The sequence below is a fragment of the Neomonachus schauinslandi genome, chromosome 1 (genome assembly GCF_002201575.2).
Source record: "Neomonachus schauinslandi chromosome 1, ASM220157v2, whole genome shotgun sequence".
Classification (NCBI taxonomy): Eukaryota; Metazoa; Chordata; class Mammalia; order Carnivora; family Phocidae; genus Neomonachus; species Neomonachus schauinslandi.
Genome location: NC_058403.1, coordinates 12,182,943 through 12,204,765, shown reverse-complemented (window position 1 = coordinate 12,204,765; position 21,823 = coordinate 12,182,943). Strand labels below are relative to the sequence as shown.

General features: G+C 48.3%; 1 protein-coding gene across 3 annotated transcripts in view; it reads left to right on the top strand.

Moving 5' to 3' along the window:
- The window catches only part of EVA1C (eva-1 homolog C), a 71,639-nt gene that overhangs the window by 33,865 nt on the left and 15,951 nt on the right, over positions 1–21,823 (top strand). For 2 of the 3 annotated variants that reach the window (XM_021678006.1, XM_021678005.1), the window contains exons 3-5: positions 2,450–2,573; positions 10,415–10,567; positions 21,555–21,698. In XM_021678006.1, the coding sequence (XP_021533681.1) occupies positions 2,450–2,573; positions 10,415–10,567; positions 21,555–21,698 (421 nt within the window). The remainder of the gene's footprint in view (positions 1–2,449; positions 2,574–10,414; positions 10,568–21,554; positions 21,699–21,823) is intronic. The other variant, XM_044913602.1, reaches the window with a different exon arrangement.

Here is a 21,823-nt window from a genome sequence, read left to right as displayed (position 1 = left end):
TTTGTTCTTCTATTGGACAGTAACAGAAATTTGTGGAGGGTGGCTAAGTCTTTCTTTTTTTTTTTTTTAATTGGCATTAGGGAAAGATTTGGTATAGGAGGAGGACAGAGCTAATATTTCAATGGGGATTTTAGACTACTCCTGGCTCTTTGATTTTTTTCAGCCACAGGAAATATGGGTAAAGATAAATTTATGAGGAAGACTAAGGAGTGATGGGATTAGCATAAGGCTGTGTAGCTCTCCCAGAGGCCCAAAGAGGAGAAGCACAAATAATGTGATAACGTAAGGATTTTCCTATTTCTCACACCATTTGTTGCTTCCATCCCAAGCATCGTAGTATCTGTGTAGTCATGTGATTGGTAAAGATACCCGCTGAGTAGCCAAAGGAGTATGTTTGAGTGCATTCCCTGGATATGGGTTCCACATCCTGAGGAGAGGCCACATGTTTCTTCTGGGGACAAGCACTTTCCTTGTGTGCCCCCCCACCCCATTCCTGCCCCTTGGCCGCCCCTGCAGGAGCCGTATTCCTGTCGGCCTGCCCCCAGTCCTCACCCCAACTTCCCTGCCACCCATCCCACGTACCCAGGCCGTCTGTTGCTGTCCTGAGTGCATAAAAGGGACACTAGCCAGTGCCAATAGGACAGGAGGGCCTGCTTTGTGAAAGGATGAACCCCTGGCAGCTCCCAAGCCTGGGCACCACCCTCACCTTCCAACATGGGTGCCTGGCTCTGCCAGGCAGGCCCGAGGGAAGAGGATGTTTCCATAGCCAAGCAGACAAGTTAGCATCTGTGAACACAGCTCTGAAGTTGTGTGGAAGGTTTGTTTGCCAGAAGCATCCCCGTGCGCTTCTCTTTCATCCAGAGATCAAGAGAGCCTTTATTCTGTGTCTTTTGACTGGCCTTGGGGACCGTGGGAAGGGGCTTCCTGTACCTCAGAGTGAAGGTGCCCGACTCGGGAGAGAACTGTCGCTGTCCACCCAGGAGCCCCTCAGCTGATCTGGCCCGTGGCTGAGTGTCACCAGGAAGACCCCTCCCCCGTGCATTTTGCAGCCGTGACACCATTTGGAAACAGCCCTGCCTTGAGTCCCACTCTGTGGTTGTAATATGTACGTGGAGCCACCCAAGGGCTGCGTCATTTCACGATGACCCTCGGCCACGAGAATGTGTCCCGTCATCTGTGTCTGTGTGTCTGTGGGGGGGTCCTCAGGGTTTCCCTGGGCATGTTTCCTGACTTCATACACATCCGCTGGGCCCCTGAAGGGATAGCTGGTGGGGCCAGCCTCCTCCGTGGACATACACCATGAGCCACTATAGGAACACGGAGACTCAGGCTCGGGAATCTGTGCTAAATTCAGTCCAGTACATTCTTGGGAAATGTCCACTGGACTTGGGGTCCTTTTAACAGCCATAGAGTGTAAGGCTTCTGTGACTGTAATGGGCAGGGTTTGCTCCATTTGGGAAGTAGAAGAGCAGAAGCGAGGCGCTAGGCCCTGCTGGGACCCCATGTAGGGGTTGGTTAAGCGTCCGCCTTCTGCTTGGGTCGTGATCCCAGGGTCCTAGGATCAAGTCCCGCATCGGGCTCCCTGCTCAGGGCAGAGCCTGCTTCTCCCTCTCCCTCTGCCATTCCCTCTGCTTGTGCTCTCTGGCTCTGTCTATCTCTTTGTCAAATAAATAAATAAAATCTTTAAAGAAAAAAAGAGTAGCTTTATGGAAACAAACAAGCAAAAAACAAAACAAAACAAAACAAAAACCGAAGGGGTGAACTGCCCAGAAAAAAATTGAGAGCAAGAGACATTGAAGGAACACGTGTAAGCCAAATGCTCAACAGCAAAGCCTGAGCATTCCATGAAGAAAATTGCTCCAAAGGGAACCAGTGGGTCCCGTGCCCTGGAGGTTGGCGAGGGTGGGAATCAGCTTCTTAATTTTTATCGGTTGGCCCGTGTTCGGGTTGCATCTCCAAGGCCTCCCCCGAATGCTGAGTTCTCTGTGGTCGGTGCCCGGCCATTTCCGAGGCTGGAGAGATACGGCTGTGATCCCTGATCCCCACGGCGCTGTCCCAACCCTCCCAGAAGGGACCTCCGAGGCCTGTCTCGCCCACGCTCTGAGTTTCTCGGATCTTGCTCATATTTCCTGGAGCCTCCCCCATGCTGTACTTTTGCCAAAACCATCGGCAGCACTTCCAGCCGAGGCCGACTGGAGGCTAGTCTTCGGCTGGGGGTCTGCCACTGGTGAGTCAGGTGTCCTGTTCTGGGAAAGACAGGGAGGCAGGGAGCCGACCTGATCTCGCCTTAGACACAGCTCACGGCCGCTCGAAGATTCTTCGTGCGGACCCCAGGCCGGACAGACAGGTGTCCCTTCCCTTCTCGGAGCCCAGAGCCGCCCGGGTGTGGGGTCTCCCAGACGCTGCATGTGGTTTTCAAGCCTATCCCTTTTCTACTCCCTCATTTTAGAAGGTGCTGGACGAATGCCAGAACCAGCGGGCCTGCCACCTCCTGGTCAATAGCCGTGTTTTTGGACCTGACCTTTGCCCAGGAAGCAGTAAATACCTCCTGGTCTCCTTTAAATGCCAGCCTAGTAAGTAACGTCTGAGGGGGACAGCATGTTTGGGGTGCGGGTTCCCTGTTTCATTCACAGCCCTCGTGGAGATTCTCTGCCAGTTGGTATTTGTCCCACTTAGAAACTTGTTAATAGAGATGTCCTACCCGTTTTTGTAGTAGTTTGTGGGTATTTGCGTGAATAGTTTGTGTGTATTTGTGTGTGTGTGCGTACACCCATATATCCGCGTGCATTCTTACGAATCCCTGAATTCAAAACGTCCTTCCTGATATGTAAACCTCAGCTGTACCCATGCTAAAGGTAGGCCTTTCCCCCAAACGAGGAGCCAGTTCTCCTTTTCAGAGGAAGCCCAGCCCCAGCTGCGGGGCTGCTTGCTCTCACGAGAGGGCATGGCTGCCCCCGGAGCCCCAGGTTCCAGATCTTTATGAATCGCCTCTTCTGCTTTCACCGAAGCAGGGGCTCTGTACCCAGTGTCTCTTCTTGGAGAAAGAAAGCGGAAGGGTTTCTGGCTGGAGCAACCTCTTCTACTCTGATTCTTGTGTTTCTCTCCGTTGACTGTGTCACCTGAGGCGCACCTTAGTTTTGTGATCAACCCACTGCAGCCAAAAGGAACTGCTTTTTAGCGAGTAGGTCACCCTTACAGATGTGGTGGCCCAGCCCGAGAGAAGCCATAGGTAAGGGCAACATTAGAGGCTCCTGGTAATCCTTGTTGAAAAGGAAGCAGCGTTATAGCAACAACATTTAACCAAAGGATTATATTGAAGGAATAATCATTTGAAAAAATTCTGCACTGCCATCCCAACACACCGTTTTTGTTTTTTTGCATTTTGTTCTCAGTTGGTTTCTACCTCTGGAGCCCAGCATCTTCCCAAGACACTGGCAGCCTGGGTGCTGGGGGCGGGTGAGGCTTTGGGTCACACGTGTGTCGTGCGTGGTCTCAAGTGCGCACTTGAAGAGAAAGCACGGGATCCTTTCAGCAAATATGTAGCCTTCCGTCTTAAACCCTTTCCTTGCTGGGGCCCGGATACCTCAGAACTGCCCCTCTGCCTCTTCCCCCAGCCTGTGTGTTCAAACACACATTCACACTCACATGCACATACACACCTTCACACGCTTCCAACGTACGCACGGTCACTCGTACATACACAATAGCACGCCTGTGTGTGCTATTACACGCAGACCCACTGTCACACACATACTCACATGTGCACATGATCACAAACACCCACAAGCGAACTTGACACCCCAGCCGGGCCCTCCCCAGGAATTCTTGTCAACTCCTGCCTCACTTGGGAACATCCCTTCCAGATCTCCGTGTTCTCAGTCATGTCCTTCCCATGGCTAAGTCTCAAAAACGGCCGTCCTCCTTCCATGGTGGGAAAGACAACTCTTTTTTAAAGTGGCCCTTGTTCAAAACGTTAAGGATTGGAGAATCTGGGTGGTGGGAAATATGCCCGTCGCTTGTGATAATCTCCCACATTTCCTATACGTCGGAAGTTTTTTGTAATAAAAAGTTGCAAAGGACCAGCCTCTAAGAGAAGGACAAAGACCCTCGTGAGGTGGCAGAACCTCGAATCTAAGTCAGTGCCAGGCCCACCAGCCTTATTCCTGCACCGAGCAATTAGGTCTGATCACTAATCTCGTTTCAGTAAAATACTTTTTTTTTTTTAAAGATTTTATTTATTCATTTGAGACACACAGAGAGAGAGAGCATGAGCAGGGAGAGAGGCAGAGGGAGAAGGAGAAGCAGGCTCCCTGCTGAGCCAGGAGCCCGATGACGGGGCTCGATCCCAGGACCCTGGGATCATGACCTGAGCCGAAAGCAGATGCTTAACCATCTGAGCCACCCAGGCGCCCCTCGTTTCAGCAAAATACTTATTAAGCATCTCCTGTGCACAGGTGTCAGGCCAGCTGTTGGGTATGAAGAGAACTCTCGTGTTCTGTTGAAGTTTCTCAGATGGTGGTTCCACCTGGGACAGCTCCCAGCGTTCCTTCATCCAGCGAGCACTTACTGACATCTTCACACAGCTGGTTCCTTCTTGTCCTTTAGGTTCTAACAAATATCACCTTTCTCCAGAAAGATCAGATCTGTCCAGAAAACATCTCAGCAGGAGCCCTGCTGTCTTGGTACTATGCAGGTTGCTCCGGGAGGAATTGACCCTGGCAGGGTGGTGCAGGGAAGGCATTCCTGTCAGGTGATGGTGGGGCTGAGGACTGGAGGATAGGGGGCGGGCACAGGAGCACTCCATACGGAAGCCTGTGGCCAGAGGGAGCAGGGGGCTCTGGGGAGCAAGCAAGAGCACTGGCCAGGGAGCTGGGGCAGGATCCCCGAGCCCTGATAGCCAAGGAAGGAGGTGGATTCTTTCTTTAAGCAGGGAGGGTGTGTGGCTGGGTTTTTAAAGTCCCCTCTGGCTGCCCTGTGTGGTAACAGATTAGGGGCAGAGCCCTTGTGTCTTAGTCTGTTCGAGCTATTATAACAAAATGTCATAAACTGGGAGGCTTATAATCAACATAAGTTTATTTCTCATAGTTCTGGAGGCTGGGAAGACCAAGACCGAGGTGCTGGCAGATTTGGTGTCTGCCGAGGGCCCACCTTCCCACCGTTGGCTGTCTTTTTGCCATAACCACCTTCCTTGGCAGAAAGGACGAGGAATCTCTCTGGGGGTCTTGTTCACAAAGGGCACTCATCCCTGGGGGCTCCACCCTCATGACCAAAGCACCTTCCAAAAGCCCCACCCCTTAACACCATCCAGCTGGGCGTTAGGGTTTCAACTTGAGTTGAAGGGGGATGCAGTCGTTCAGACCAGAGCACCTTGGGTAACATGGGCCTCGGTGACCTGAGGCATTGCAGGTTAGGAGATGCTCCTGTCCCTGCTGTGAGGTGAAGGAGGAAGGGAGGGGCTCCCCTACCCTCCCGCCTCTTTTTCTGCAGCCCTCTCACCCCGGAGGCTCTCTGTCTCCGGTGCCAGCCCGAGTGTGACACTGATTGTCCTAAGGGGAACCCTGCTGCACCCAGGAGTGCGGGGACCCAGCCCTCATCCTGAGAGCCAACTATGCGCATCTCTTCCTGGCGGGTGGGCAGTGAAGTCTGCCACCACGGGAGCATTTACACCAGGGAGCTAGGCGAACGCTGCCAACCAGGGCTGGCTTGTTGGTGGTCGGGGAGCTATTTTATAGGGAAACTTCCAGCGTCAGGTCCGTGATTCAACTGTCAAGTGAGGATAATGCGCTTCCCGCACGGGGCTGTGGTAAAGAGTGTATAGTACAGTGTTGTGTAGACGAAAGCTACAGTGCTTTTTGTAAGACGCTTAGCACAGGACTTGTCACACAGGTGCCCTCAGTGACTGGTGGCCGTTGTTCCAGTAGGCAGATTAAAGTCATCCTTGCTGAGGATATGAATGACCGAAAGGCAGTGAGACACCAGGTGTTGGGGGGCTGGGGTGAGATCTGCCCAGGGTGCAGGCAATAACAGGGCACACTGTCTGTAGAGAATTTAAAAAAACACATTAAAAGTGACTAAATCTCTCTCTGCCTGTTGATAATATCGCCGTGTATGATCGTCGAAAGTAACATCAGTAATCACACATTCTCATCATGGCAGGTCACCCTCCCCACCCCGCTTAGAAGGGCCCCCTGCGGATATGCAGGGGCATATCTGTGTCATTAGGGAGGCCCCACCTAGCCCCTGGCTTGGCAGTGTTAGGAGGGAGACTTTGTTACTGTTGTCCTTGAGGAAGAGTCCTGGCTGTCCCTCTGCCCAGGCTCCTGTCACTCTCCCTGTCCACACTCATGGGGCTGATGGCAACCCTTCTGGAAGTCTCCCCCCGCCTTTTCTAATCTGTGACCATTGAGCACTCTCACCCAGCTCTAAAACAAATTCTCTTTCTCTATCCAAAGTAGCAATCTGTTAGTGGTCCCATTGTTTTTAGGACCCAGAAGTGTCACTCTTAGGTGACAGTGAATTAGCACATTCCCAAGGAACCAAGTGACTCAACATCACACAGCAGTAACCCCAAGCATGTAATGTGACACTCACAGGCCCCTCCATTCCAGATGATTGGCCCATATTCTGGGGACAGGATCACCGGAGGCCTTAGAGTGCAGGTGTTGTGTTACTCTGGGTGAGTTTGGCCAGCATCGAGGCCTCCTTTAATGAATGGGCCTTGGTACATCAGAGAGGTGGTGGCTAATAAATGCACTTCATGACAGGCCTTAAAAAGTCTCTTCTAATTTTTAAAAAATTCTGATGAAAGAAAGAAAGAAAGAAAAGAAAGAAAAGAAAGAAAGAAAAGAAAGAAAAGAAAGAAAGAAAGAAAGGAGGGAGGGAGGAAGGAAAGAAAGAAAGGAGGGAGGGAGGAAGGAAGGAAGAAAATAAGGAAGGAAGGTAGGAAGGAAGGAAAGAAGGAAAGAGAAAGAAAGAAAGAAGAAAGAAAGAGAAAGGAAGAAGGAAGGAAGAAAGGAAGAAGAAAGAAAGAAAGAAGAAAGGAAGGAAGAAAGAAAGAAAGAAAGAGAGGGAGAGAGGAAGGAAGGAAGAAAAAAGAAGGGAGGAAGGAAGGAAACAAAGAAAGGAGGGAGGGAGGAAGGAAGGAAGGAAGGAAAGAGAAAGAAAGAAAGAGAAAGGAAGAAGGAAGGAAGGAAGGAAGGAAGAAGAAAGAAAGAAAGAAAGAAGAAAGGAAGGAAGAAAGGAAGAAAGCAAGCAAGCAAGCAAGCAAACCAGCCAATCCTGTTAGAAAACTTACAGTTTGCTAGATAAGGCTTGGTTTTCATCCTTTTTGGTGAGCTCTGCCACTGGAAGGCATTCTTAACATTCTTCAGTATTCTCCCAGTTGGAAGGGGGCTTGGGCTCTTTTGGTGTGTCTACCCGCGCCCTCTGTTCTGCATCAAAGGCCATCTTTCATTCTGGGCCTTTGAAGTAAGGCATTATTTTGGTGTTGGTGGGATTTAGCGTTTACTCATAAAAGGCATCAAAAACCTCATCCCAGTGCGGATGTGACTCACCAAAATCAAACCCTCCAATGTCAGGGTCAGACTCAGTGTTCTTTTTGTTTAGCAAAAGAAAACAAAGCTTTTCTTGGCTTTAGGTTTAAACTGTTGAATTAAGATTCCAGTGAACGGGTGAAGGGCATTCTAAACATTGCTTAGTCACCACTTAAATTTTCCCTCCTCTGTTAGTTCCTGGTATGTTAGGATACTGGGCGGCAGGGGTGGGGAGTCAGCGGGGATTCTGTGAGCATCTGTAACCCGGTTTCCGCTTCACACGTTTCATCACCTTGAGTGTTCCCATCATCAGGGATTAAAGAACAGTGCCAAGGTTTATCAGCACCAGAGCTGATGGTATCTCGAGATCGTGAATTTCCAATCTCAATCTAAATTGAGATTTCCTCACTGCTGCTTAATGGGCCTTTTCAAAATGATATTTGAAAATCATTTTCTTTCGTGTTTTAACTTTGGGGCTTCAGCATCAGCGATTCCAGGATATGCAAGTCCCACGGCCACCCTTGCCCTAGTATTTACCACTCACGCCTTCCTGGAAGGCTTCAGTGGGGGGGCTTTCAAACTGGTTTGATTACAATGCAGAGTAAGGAAAACATTTTACATTTTGACCCAGCATAACACACACACAACTGAAAATATTTTTTAAAATTATAAGATAGTGTTAATCGTTTTTTTGCGTGATACGCTTTGATGTTTTCTAAACTCTTCTTTGTTTTTTTAAATTGCAGGTCACAAATGACTAAGCTGATTTCATGAATACAATAGAATAGAATAGAATAGGCCTCAAATCACAGTTTAATAAACTTTAGCTTGAGATGTATGAGGGATCTGGGAATGGCCTGCACCTTCAATCCAAAAACATGAGTGAGTCAGAGAAGTGAAAGTGGGGGTTGGGGAGTGGTCCTGGGGGGTGGTCATGGTGGATGGTCTTTGGGGGGTGGTCATGGTAGTGGTCATGGGGGTGGTCATGGGTAATTGTCATGGGGGTAGTCATAGGAGGGGTGGTCATGGGAGGGGTGGCCATGGGGGGTGGTCATGGGGAATGGTCATGGGGAGTGGTCATGGGGGATGGTCATGGGGGAGGTCATGGAGGGTGGTCATGGGGAATGGCCATAGGAGGGGTAGTAATGGGAGGGGTAGTCATGGGGGAGTGGATATTGGGGGGGGCTAGTTTTCCTTCTTTTTGACACATTCTTCTTCCCCATTCCAGGCAGTCCATGATAGCCTGAGTAGCTCCTGTAATTTAGCTCCTGTTGGCTTGTTTGGCTGCAAAATGTTCCCGTTCGCTCTGCAGTTGCCATTTCAAAGTAGAAAAATCTAGTACGGGGGTGATACAGTGATTTTTTTTTCCTTACAAAATGTTGGGGAGGTAGGGAGAGGAGAACCACACATGCAAATAAATGACCATAGTCTCCTTTGTGTTTTGCTTTGCTTTGATTTTAAAGCAAAGTTGAAGATAAGTGGCAGGCTAGGAGAAGATATTCGTAACACATATTAGAGGAAAGTTAGCATCCAGAATATATGAATAACTGCTACAGTGTCTAAAAATCCAAAACACAACATGCCAAGGATATGAAGAGGGGTTCCCAAGAGGGCTGTTTTGAGGATTAAATTTACTGATACATTTAAAGATCTTAGAACAGGGCTTAATCAGAGGACAAGCTCAATAAATATTAGCATTTATAATTTTTGAAATGTCTTTATTGAAGTATATTACATAGCATAAATTTCACCCATTGTAAGTGTGCCATTCAATGGTTCAGTAAATGTGCTGAGTCATGCCACCATCACCACCGTCCAGATACAGAACATTTCCATCATCTCAAAAATGTCCTGTGTCCATTTCTTGTCATTTCTGTTTGTTCCCAAACCTCAGCCCCAATGGAACCACTCACCTACACTCTGTCTCTATGTGTTTGCCTTTCCTGGAGATCTCAACAAAATAGAATCATACGATATGTGATCCTTTGTGTCTGGAGTGTTAACGATTATTACTTTTAAAAATCAAATCATTATGAAACATCTTTATTAATTGAATGCTTTTCCAGTACATTCTTTAAAAAAAAAAAACAAAACCCAATCAGCTGTATTTTCATCAGCAGTGAATTTACAATGTCAGCGTTGTGTGACACTGTAAAAGGAAACGTTACTATGGTAGGCGGATTAAACAGACACACAAACCTTTCCCTAAATTCCTTGGGAACAAACCATCACCTGGTGCGGGTGGTCGTAAGGTAGTACACCACAGCAGGCGAGCGTCTGCTGCTCCTGAATCACCAGACTGGGGGCAGGCTCTTCATACTTCTCTAAAGAGGGACTCTTCACAAGACACGTGCCCTGTTTTTTCCCTTTCCTAGCCAAGGAAATCATTTGCTTTTACATCATCTCTCTTTTTACATATGTAAATGGGGGCGCTAGAACGTTAGGAAATCTGGTGCTAAGGTTTAATTGCGCTCTCTCCGGAAGTTTAATCTGCAATCAGGTAATTCCGGATCTTTACCTGTGTGGGTCCAAGTCAACATTTGAGGAAAGGCTGCCTTCAATTAAGGAATGTGTGACCTCAAGTGGAGAGAGAGAGAGAAACATCCGTTATGGCCAGGCCCATCCCCAAACCCAGCCCAGCGAGCCCTGCCTTCCACTGTACCTGGCCCCTGTCTCCTTCACCTGCCCCTTACTGTCATTCCCACCTCTTCCTGCAGAGGGCTTTTATTCCAGGGTCAGACCCCACGGCTGGCGGGGCTGTTCCCACTGTCCTTCTCAGGGCGCAGCTCCAGGGGGGCAATGAGTGGCCAGGGCTTGGGCAGGGCTCCCTGATTCCTTCTGAGGGAAACTGATGGTGCCGCTGATTTTTGTTTCTGCTTCAGATGAATTAAAAAACAAAACCGTGTGTGAAGACCAAGAGCTGAAGCTGCACTGCCACCCCTCAAAGTTTCTCAACATCTACTGGGCAAGCTACGGCAGGAGGACCCAGGAGAGGGACATCTGCTCCTCAGAAGCAGAGCGGCTCCCCCCATTTGGTACGTGGTTTCATGTGGCTCTCGTTCAGTGCAAGGGCACTGGGGTTCTGGCTCCCCACGCAGGGGACAGTACCTGGATTAGTGGGAAAGTCAAGGGCAGGGAAGAACCACCCACAGGGTGCCACCTCCTTCTGCCCCACATTCCCAAATCAGTCCATTGTTTAGTCGTTTCACAAGTAGTTACTGAACACCAACTGTATGCAGGGACTTGTTCTAGGCAGAGGGGAGTCATCAGTGACCATGCAGGGTCTACATGGAACTGACCTTCCAGAAATGAACAAAGGAGTAGTGAGACAACAAACAAACAAAAAGAGCTCGCGTGTCATATTTCAGGTGCACACAAGTGCTAAGGGGGAAAGCACACTTCGGGAGGGAGATGGGGAGGCTGGGGTGTCTACAGAGAGGCACGGCCTTATGGGGTCACCGGCATGCTGAGCAGAGACTTGAAGGAGGAGATACAAGGTAGAGAGAAGAGCCTGGACCCTAACCGGTTGTTTAGGGTCAAGGGGAGCTCAGAGAGTCATTCTTCTTAGGGATCTGTAGTCTAGAGCTGACAGATGATGGCCAGGATGTGGGGCTGAAAGCTCCACCCATCGAAGTCACCCAGTGTTATGATTAGTCAGGGATCTCCAGAGAAACAGAACCAACAAGACATACATACCTATATTTGGAAAGAGAGATTGATGTTAAGGAATTGGCTCACACCATGGTGGTGCCTGGCAGATCTGAAAATTGCAGGGTGGGTTGGGAGTCTGAGAACTCAGGTAAGAGTTGGTGTTTAATCTCGAGTCCGAATTCTGCAGGATAGTGGGCTGGAAACAGGCAGATTTTCTATGCTGCAGCCTGGAGAAAAATTCCTTTTTCAGAAAACCTGTCTTTGCCCTCCAGGCCTTCAACTGATTGGTCAAGGCCCACCCTCATCAGGAATGGTAATCTGCTTTACTCAGAGTCCACTTTGAATGTTAAATGTTAGTCCTATCTTTAAAATATCTTCACGACCACATCTAGCCTGGTCTTTGACCAAACAATGGGGCACCGTAGCCTAGCCGAGCTGAGACATAAAATTAACCATCATACACCCCAGTCTGCGGTAGGGAAGCGGGCTGAACTCTACCCTCTATGTTACCCGAGAGAACAGGCCCCACGGGGAGACAGCCCAGAGAGTTGCACTTGATTCATCAAAATCTAAAATGAGCTCCACAGTGTATTAAATTGCTACAATCAAATGTGAAATTAAACATTAATTTTTTAAAATGAATTTATACAAAACCAATATCTTGATCTGAAAAAAAAGAAAGGAAGAACGACCGCCCAGGCAAGCTCTCAGGCGAGACTAGAGAGAGAACAAAGAGCAGTTCACAAAGAACACGTGCCCCCAAGGTCCTCAGTCCAGTGTTCTGGGAAGGAAGGCCCTTTGCTGGTAGATGGCAGAGGGTCTTTTAAGGACAGACCTGGCAGCCCACAGAGACAGGCTGAAGTGGGCGTTGGATTAGCTGCCCTGGATTAGCTCTGGGTCAGAGGACTCCCATTTAATGGGCTGGGCTGCCAAATGGCGTGGCTTCCCATTGTATGTGTATGTCTCAGCCCCACCCTCAGCCCCATGCCCCGGTGAGTGACCTGGGAGTTCTTGACACTCTGGTCACTCTCAGATGTAACCCCTGCCTGTGTTCAGAACATCTCCACCCCCTCCTGCCTTGGTCCCGCTACTGCATGAGCTCCAGGGACCACTGCCTGGTCATTGCAGTCTCCCTACTCCCCGGCTTGTCCCCCCCACCCCCCCCCCCCCGGTGGCCAGATGCATCCTAAAAGGCCAGTGTGATCCCTGTTCTTCTGAACATCCTGCAGGGACTTCCCCTATGATCTGGTCTCCTCAGCTGGGTAAGGGGACCCTTGGTGATCTGACCTATTTCTGCAAAAAGGGACTCTCCTTCTTGATATTGGGGTGGGGTACCCCATTTCTCAGGCTTGCGAAATGCAACCTAGCCACATGTGTTTGGGGAGGCAGCACTAAGTCCCATCTGTTTCAGCCATTTTTTTGAGCAGAAGAAGTCCGTCAGCCAAGCACGCAGATCTGTACCCAGGTTGCATGGTTTACGGGCCATGGGTCACACTGCCTTAGGTTCTTGGGAAGTTGGATGGGAGTTGGGTTGAAAGGGAAATGTATCAGCCAAAGAAAATGTTAGCAGACATCATGGCTAAGGGAGAGGTTTCCATAGAGACTTCGAGGACTGCTTCGGTCATCCAGCTGTGATCATGCCATGAATAGCCCTCACTGAAGCGGGAAAGGTCTCTGAATGGAAGACCATGCCCCTTGCTTAGTGGTTCAGCTGGAAAAGTTTGAGCCCCGGCAAAGTCACCCAGCAGAAACAACCTGCTCGTCCTGCCCCCATCCCCTTGTACCCCTCATGGTCAAGGGCTTCTGTCCCTTGCCCGTTGACTACATGTGAGGTTGAAGAGCAGGCTGTTCACCGCATTCAGGAACCACTGCCAAATGCAGGAGAGCGTCCAGCCCTGCGCTCTGCAGGGGGGAGAGGCTCGCAGGGAAGAGGAGAGGCCCTTGGGAGGGCTCCTCATCCTCAGCTCATCCCCAGCCTCACGTGGAAGCCTGGACTGTGTCCGCCTTCTAGGTCAGTATCAAGAGCAGACCCTTGGATAGCCCTGCTGACGTGCTTTCCCCATCGTGCCGAATGCTAAGAAACCGTTTCCTCCTTGGCTACTGTATGTGAAGATTTTAAACTGCACTGGGCATGTTCTCCCCAGCAAACCATCCTTTTATCCCTCTTGTATAAACATGCTTTAATATTACCCCCGTTAGAAAGCACCCCTTTTGACCAGCCACCTCCCCCTGACTCGGTCCGCAAGCCCTCGGGCTCTCGCACACTGAGCATCTCTCATCGGCAGCTCTGCTCCCCACTTCTGGGCATCTCTCACCTGGACCGTCTGGACCACCTCCTGACTAGCCTCTGGGCCTCCCTTCTCCCTGATTCCCTCCCTCAGTCCCTTCTTCACTGAGCAGCCAGAGAGAGGTTATTAAAATAAATCAGATCACAGCACCCACGCTCCACCCCTTAAAGCCCTGCGCTTTGCCCTCTGTAATTAGAATCAATCCATTCTCCCAGCCATGGGTCTGCCCTCCCTTCCCTTACAAACTGTGGGGCTCCGCGTACTAATTCGTAGCCTGGGGCCTTTGCACAAGCTCTTCCTTTGGCCTGGAATGTTCTCACCCCATCATTCAGGAATCAAATCAGATGTCCTTCTCGGACAGGTTTCCTGGGGCTCCCTGCCAGCATGGAACCTCGTCTCTGCAGTCCCAAGCAGCCCTCCTGCTTGAGTGTCTTCATCTCATCACTTACCTGTCTAGGGCCTGTTTCCCCAGGGGAGGGTAAGCACAGTAGAGACGGTGTCTGTCTGCTTCCTGCAGAATTCCCAGCAACTTGAGCAGTGCCTGGCACAGAGTAGGTGTCCACGTGAATCTTGACGTGCAGGAATGAATCAGAGCCCTCCTAAGGGAGGTGCCCACACAGGGCTCCTGCAGGTGGATGGCTGCCAGCCCCAGATGCGGGCCTGGTGTTGTCACGGCTTCCAACCCCCCACGAGATGCTGGAAATCCGGATTCTTTTTTTTTTTAATATGAAATGTTCCAACTTTTAAAACAGTGTGTGAGCCAAACAAAACATGCCTACAGGCCACATCCGGTCCCCGGGCTGCCAGGATGATCTCTGCTCTAAGTTACTGGAGCTCAGCAACAATCGCTTTGAAGAAGGGAAAAAGGCTATTTATTCTCAACCCTGGGACCTGACATGAGCTTGGCAGGATGACTGTCTAGGGCCGGGTGGTCAGGCCTCACTGTGGCCTCTGGAAGGTGATGTGTGTACCCTTCCTCTTGGGGATAAGCTGCCGTCTGGTGGAACCGAATATGCTCCAGCCTCGGTGCCTCCCTGGGAACACTCGTGGTGAGGGCCAGCCGGACCTCAGTGAGGTCAGGAAGCACTGTGGAGTGTGACTTCAGCACTCAAATACGGAGGGAGGGCATTTCCAGGTCTTTCCGCAAGATGACTAAGAGGGTCCCTGTTAGTGTCCTGCACCAGCACCCTAAGTACATTTAAGGGAAATAAGAAAAGAGTTCAGCCATAAATGTTACCCATCAAATGAGAAGCTTTTTTCTTTTCAGGGTCTCTTCCAAGTCCTGGTATCTGAGCATAGAACAGTTTTTACATAATGGCAATTCTAAAACAGATACAGTTGATTGTGCTTTGAAATGTAACTTTGTATCCTAGGTGCTCTTCCACGTGGCCAACAAAATCCTAACAATGCCAGTCATTTCTTCATATCTTGTTGAAGGGCTATAGTATATCATTTAATTAACCATGCCCTAGTGGCTGGGGTATTTTACTGCTTCTGATTTTCAAATATTCTAAGTGATGTATAACGAGCTTGCACTTGTAGCTTTTTCTTTCCTCTGGGTTGTTTCCTTGGGATAAATTCCCAGAAGTTTTGTACTGAAAGAGGGCATGGGCATATTTACAATTCTTTATATGTATCCCCAGAGTTCGTTCCAAAAACTTCTTGTACCAATTTATGTGTGCAAACAGCGACGTATGCCTCTGGGTTTCCGTGCAGCTCTGGCAGAGGCAGAGGTATGAATGATTTTTCTTCATGATTCCAACTTAATAGGTGTAAAATGATCCTCTTATTTGCCTTTCTTTGAATATTAATGACTTTGAACATTTCCCATGTTTTTGTGGTTCTTGTATTCGCACTCGCACCCACTGTCTCTCTAGCCTTTGTCCTTTTCTTCCCCCCTTGGGGGACCCTTATTTTTTTTCATAAATTTTTACATGACAGAGTAGAGATGTTAATCCTTGACATGCTTTTTCTGCCGCCAGTCTCCCACCCACAGTATATTTTTTTCTGGACTTACAGTTTGGGTTTGTTATGGGCAGCTAGTTGCTTTTTTGATTCTGTGTACTTTGTATGTCGGATAGGATCAAGAGGAAGGGGCTTCATGGTAGTGGGGAGGAGGACACCCCTGGTGGAAGGCAGGGCATCTGCACGTGACCTCCCACCCCCTGTCATGTGTGATGTCATCACACTCCCATGAGCATCCTCAGGGCTGCTCACGGCCTGGCTGATGGTCCCTATCCTAGTGGGACCCGAGCTCGTACTGGACATTCCCAAAGACATAAGGGTGCTCACGCCTGTCCACAGCAAAGCCTCTGAGCCCCCACCTGAAGGAGGGTGAGCAAAGCCTCCATTCTGTGTGCAGTGCTTGAAGCTGGTCCCATCTGGAACGTACCAGGCAGGTGGGGCCATGGTGAGGCATTCGTCACACACTACATGCTAGCCTTGAACTGGGCTTACCAGCCTTTTCTCCAGAAAATTCTATTTGTATGGCACAGTGGGGTGAAGGGAGGCACTGCCCAATGCCAAAACTAATAGCTGGGGGGCAGCTGGGGGCCTGAAGGAAATATCCAGCATACCTGTGCCTATTCACTTTTGAAGTTGGGAGGTTCTACTCTGAGATGTACCTGGCCTCCGGGTGCAAAGGTTACCGATGCTGGGCTTCTCTTCGAGGCCTTAGACTTTCACTAACACTTTCCTCAAGGTCCTCCCGACTTATGCCCGAAGTCCAGTTCCAAAGCTACACCCACATTTTGAGGAATTCTGTGTATCCCAGAAACCCACTCTTAAGTATCAAAATATGCATTTGTTTTCTGTTGCTATGTAGCAACATACCCCGAAATGTAATAGCTTAAAACAAAACCAAATATTTATTACCTAGCAGTTTCTGTGAGGCAGGAATTCTGGGGGTAGTTTGGCTGGTGGTTATTGCTTAGCGTCTCACACATTCTGGTGAGTCACAGATGGGACCTCACCTGCCGGCTGAGCTTCCAAGGTGGGTCGCTTGTATGCCAGGCCAGTCGGTACTGTTGTGGGTGGACACGGGGCACATGGACCAGCTCTGATTCACTGTGGGAGGAGGGTACACAAGGGGTGTGAGTTCCAGAAAGTGAAGATGATTAGGGGCCATCTTGAAGGCTGTTATGGGCCGAATTGTGTGCCCCTAAAATTTGTAGGCTGAAGTCCTAATCCCCGGCTCCCCAGAACGCGACTGTATTTGAAGAGAGGGTCTTTAAAGAGGAGTTTAAGTTAGATTAAGGTCATACGGGTGCTAATGCAACATAACTCGTGTCCTTATAAGAAGAGGAAGTTAGGACACAGACACACACAGAGAAGACCACGTGAGGACACGGAGAGAGGACAGCCATCCACAAGCCCAGGAGAGAGACCTCAGAGGAGGAACAACCCTGCGGACACCTTGGACTCCCAGCCTCCAGAACGGACAGGAAATACATTTCTGCTCTTTAAGCTCCCAGCGGGTGGTACTTGTTACAGCAACCCTAGCAAACGAATACTTGGAAATAACCCTCAACTATGAAATAAAAGGGAAGGCGCACAAGACAATGACTAAGCCAGCTGTGAGACCATCTTCAAAAAGTGACATCTGTTTGTCCCACAAGTTCTGAACAGAGCTACATCTGGTGTCTTATCTTGAGGGTGCTGACCCTTCAAAGATACGCCTGAAAGAGCATCCAGCAAGTCAGATCCGTCCGAACCTTTGTCCTGTCGAGTGAAAGAGAAGGAAAGTGTGAAAGTGATCGATCACTGTTGGCCCCACGTGAACACCAGTGAAGCTACATCTTAACACGGAAGGGGGTGTGCCTTCCCACAGACCTGGGCATGAACTTCAGGAAGTTTCCCCTGGCTGGACATCCACTGTGACATGTCATTTCCTGCTGCAGTTACATTTTCTGGGTGGGCTCCAGGGATCCTGCTGTTTCCTCAATAAGAGAACGAGAATACCACCCAGTGGGCCTCAAGGTCTGGGCTAAGGCCATGGCAAGGCCAAGTGTGGGTGGGCCTCGACTTCCCAGCCAAAGATTAAGGTGCCAGGGGCCCCCACTGCCAAGAGCAGCCTAATTATCAAAATAAACACACCTTGTGAGGATTAATTAACTTCAGTTTCAGTGTTAAACAATAGCTAAAAAAATAAAAATTAAATGGTTGAATATCATGTTATCAGATGGATTGGGGGTGAAGGATAGTTTGCCAGGAAGAGAGGGTGCAAACAAAATCAGCCTAGGAGGGAGATAATCACTGGGAAAAAAAATCCTGCAAACAGTTCAGAGCTCAGCGTCAACGAGGATACAGTCAGACCTGAGTCTGACCTGAATTACCTTGGGCCTCTTCCTGAAAACACACTGTGGGTTTCACTCTGACCAAGATAAACTCTTTTGCTCCCAGGGTAATTTAAGAGTGCAGAAGCATGCCTCTATGCTTGTCACAAGACCTCCTGGGTCAAAGAGGGTTGTGGTCTTAGAAATGAGAGGGGTTTCTTTTTCCTTCCTCTGTTAGCCTTAAAGAATATGGTCAGGCACACACCCTAAGGAAATAAAAGGTTTCTAGGGCACTCATACAATTCTGCCAGGAGTGTGAATTAGAAGAACTTTTCTGGATAACAGTTTGGCAGTGTGTATCAAAAGCCTTAATATTTTGAGTAGCCTTTTACAAAGCAATCTACTTCCAAGAATTCCTGTGGAAACTATCGTGCTTGTGTGCAAATATGTAGCTCTAAGGATGTTCCACATAAAACTGCTTCTATTTATTTATTTATTTGAGAGAAAGAGAGTGTGGGTTGGGGGAGGGACAGAGGGAACGGGAGAATCTCCAGCAGATTCCCTGCTGAGCATGGGCTCCATCCCAGGACCCTGAGATCATGACATGAGCCAAAATCAAGAGTCGGATGCCTAACTGACTGAACCATCCAGACGCCCCCACATAGAACTGCTTCTAATGTTCAAAACCAGAAATCATCTGAACGATGATTGCATCGGGTATTGTAAATAGAGCTGGCGCATCCATACGATGAAAAACTATGCAATTCTTTAAAATGATGTTCGTGTTAAAATTTGTGCAGATATAGTAAATGGGAAAAAGTAGCATACAAAGTGATATGTATACGACACCATTGTGGGGGAAAGACATTCACACACAGAAAGGTGGCCAGAAGGAGTTTCCTTAAAGGTTAATGGTTTTGTTGTTGTTGGTTTGGTTTTTTTTTTGGATTTACCGGGAATCTTTATTTTCCTAGTTTGGGCTTATCTGTGCTTTTCGAGTTTTCAACTACAAACATGTATTTCCTTTGCAACAGAATAAACAATAGTTACATCAGACTTCTAAGAATAATTTCATTAACTCAGACAGCTACTTCTTCCCAATGCAGAAATCATACATCCCATTCTCAGATCTCTTGACTGTGAATTCTGAAGGGTTTAGAGAAAGGCTAGGTGAGCCTATAGACTCTTGGAAATGAAACTGCTGAGTCTGAGGATGTGAAATGTGTCAATTTAAAAGATGTCAGTGTATGTTCTAGAGTCGGTTTACCCTCTCACCAGCCATGTTCAAGAGTTTCCATTGATAGGTGTCTTCTTCAACACTTGGGATTGTCAGTCTTCTTAAGTTTTGCTGATCTAGAAAGTGCAAAATATTATTTTCATTGTGGCCTTAATTTGTATGCCCCTGATTTATATATTATATATACAAACTATTATATATAACTTATTATAATATATATATTACATATCTGATAAACAGTCCATGTCACAGAGCATTGGGAACATACCATATCAGTTGATGGACAAGTGCTGAGAATAGCCTGTCATGTTAGCTGTTGTTGTAAGTGAACTGAACTTTGTAAGGTCTCTAAAATTCTCTCCTCTGTTCTCTGCTCTCCAAGTTCTTAATTCCTTCCAGTGTGTATTATTTTTTTAAGGATTTTATTTATTTATGTATTTATGTATGTATTTATTTATTTATTTAGATAGTGGGGGTCAGACAGAGGGGGAGAGAGAGAGAAACTCCAGCAGACTCCCCACTGAGCAAGGAGCCCCACGCTGGACTCAATCCTACGACCCTGAGGTCATGACCTGAGCCAAAAACCAAGAGTCGGACACTCAACCAACTGAACCCACAGGCACCCCACCCATTGCTTCCAAGCTGAGTTTGTTTCCCTTTCTCTCTGGGGCCTCCCATACACTGTCCGTAAAGGACAGTAGGATCAGGCCATTTCTTTAGGTCTCAGCTGGTGAAGTCAGAGAATCCTGGGTTGGGTACTTGTACTCATGAAAACATTACCCAGTCATATTGGCTCAAGGAATAGCTTCAGTAAGGAGTGAACTTCCTTCTAGAAATCAGTGCCTATTTTTCCTGGAAACCCCATTTTAAATAGTCCAGTTCCATCTGAAGTCAAGCTGTTGTCATCGCTTCCATTCCATGACATTCTCTACCAACACCCAGTAGGTTAGAGAAACCACTTTTTTGATTTAGAGATATTTACGTCCTTTGTATTACACTTACCTTGAAGGAGAAAAAAAATGCTTGCAGAATAAAGTCTGTCTTTGGCTAAGCATTCACAGGCAAGCTCAGCCTCTCTCCAGGTTCCTTTTCCTGCTCATTCTGTGTGGCTTCCCTGTCCATACCCACTATTCCAGCTCACAGTTAGCCCCCTGGACTCCCCTGAAGTGACGCTAGCCCCCTTACTTTGGTATTCGTGCTTTTCTGTCTTGCTTGCTCCTACCCAATTCATGCACTTTCTCTGTGACCAAGTCCCTCTGCCCTAGAAAGCCTGTTGTGACCATGCTGGTCCACACTGATCTCTCCCGACTCTGACCCCAGCACCTCTCGTCCTGGCCACGCACTGCTGATGCTCATGCCCTGTTTCACACTGTTAGACATAAGGTCCCATGTGTGGGTTTTGTCTCCAGCTCCAGCACATCCTGTGAATGCAAGGTAGACTTCTTTGACTTGTTTTTCCTTTCAGCACATAGCATCTCTGCACCTCAGCTCTGTACATGTGAAATTCATCTTTACTAATTGTGATGGCGTTGTGCCAGGTGCTGAAAAACATACCCTCATGTTTATGAGTTCATTTCATTCATTCATCAGTTATTTACTGGGCTTCGACACTGGGCCAGGATGTGGGATTTTGATGACAAACAAGACAGAAAGAGTCCCTGTCCTCTTGGAGCTTATGTTCACACAGGGGAGATGGATTCTCAAAGTAGACAAATAGGGGTGCCTGGGTGCCTCAGTCAGTTAAGCGTCCAACTCCTGATTTCAGGTCATGATCTCAGGGTCTTGAGATCAAGCCCCACATCCGGCTCCACGCTGAGTGTGGATCCTGCTTAAGATTCTCTTTCTTCCTCAGGGCACCTGGGTGGCTCCATCGGTTAAATGTCTGCCTTCAACTCAGGTCATGATCCCAGGGTCCTGGGATCGAGCCCCAAGTCGGGCTCTTGGCTCACAGGGAAACCTGTTTTTCCCTCTCCCCCTGCCCCTCCCCCTCCCTGTGTGCGTTCTCTCTCTCTCCCTCAAGTAAATAAATAAAATCTTAAAAAAAAAAAAAAGATTCTCTCTTCCTCTCCCTCTGTACCTGCCCCCCGCCCACTCACGTGTGCGTGCTCTCTCTCCCTTAAAAAAAATAAATAAATGGCAAATAAAATATTTTAAGGCGTGGTAAGGGGCATAAAGGAAATAATCTTCATTCAGCGTTCTACATATTTTGCCTGTTCTGTGTACAAGGCTAGTTACGTAATTTGTGGGGCTTGATGCAGAATGAAAATGTAGGACTCCTTGCTCAAAAATATGTAAGAGTTTCAAGATGGTGACAGCGGAGCATCACAGTAAGCTCAGGGCCCTTCTAACACATGTCATGGAGCCCGCTCTGCCTATAGGGGACTTAGCCCATATGATTTATATGGGAAAGCATCTTGGGTACTTTAATGAGATACAAAATTATCCGAGAAACTATCTCCATGAGACTGGAAACCCAGCCCAGTGTATTTACTTACAGAAAATAGCATAAGCTGTGCGGCCAGCCAGATACAGATGCAGCCTAAAATTCCTGTTGACGTTCCCTGCCTTTCAGACTGCCTGTCTTATTCGGCTTTGCAAGAATTATCCAGGAGGTGCTATGGGAAGCAGAGATGCAAAGTCATGGTCAACAATCACCATTTTGGGAGCCCCTGTCTGCCAGGAGTGAAACAATACCTCACTGTCACCTATGCGTGTGGTAAGGACACAGACCCTGCCTCTCTGGGAGGTGATCATGGGAGCAAAAGGCATTTTTCATGCAACAAACCAAATGATGTTACTCGAAACTGTGTTGTCATCCCAGATATTCCAGAGCACATTTTT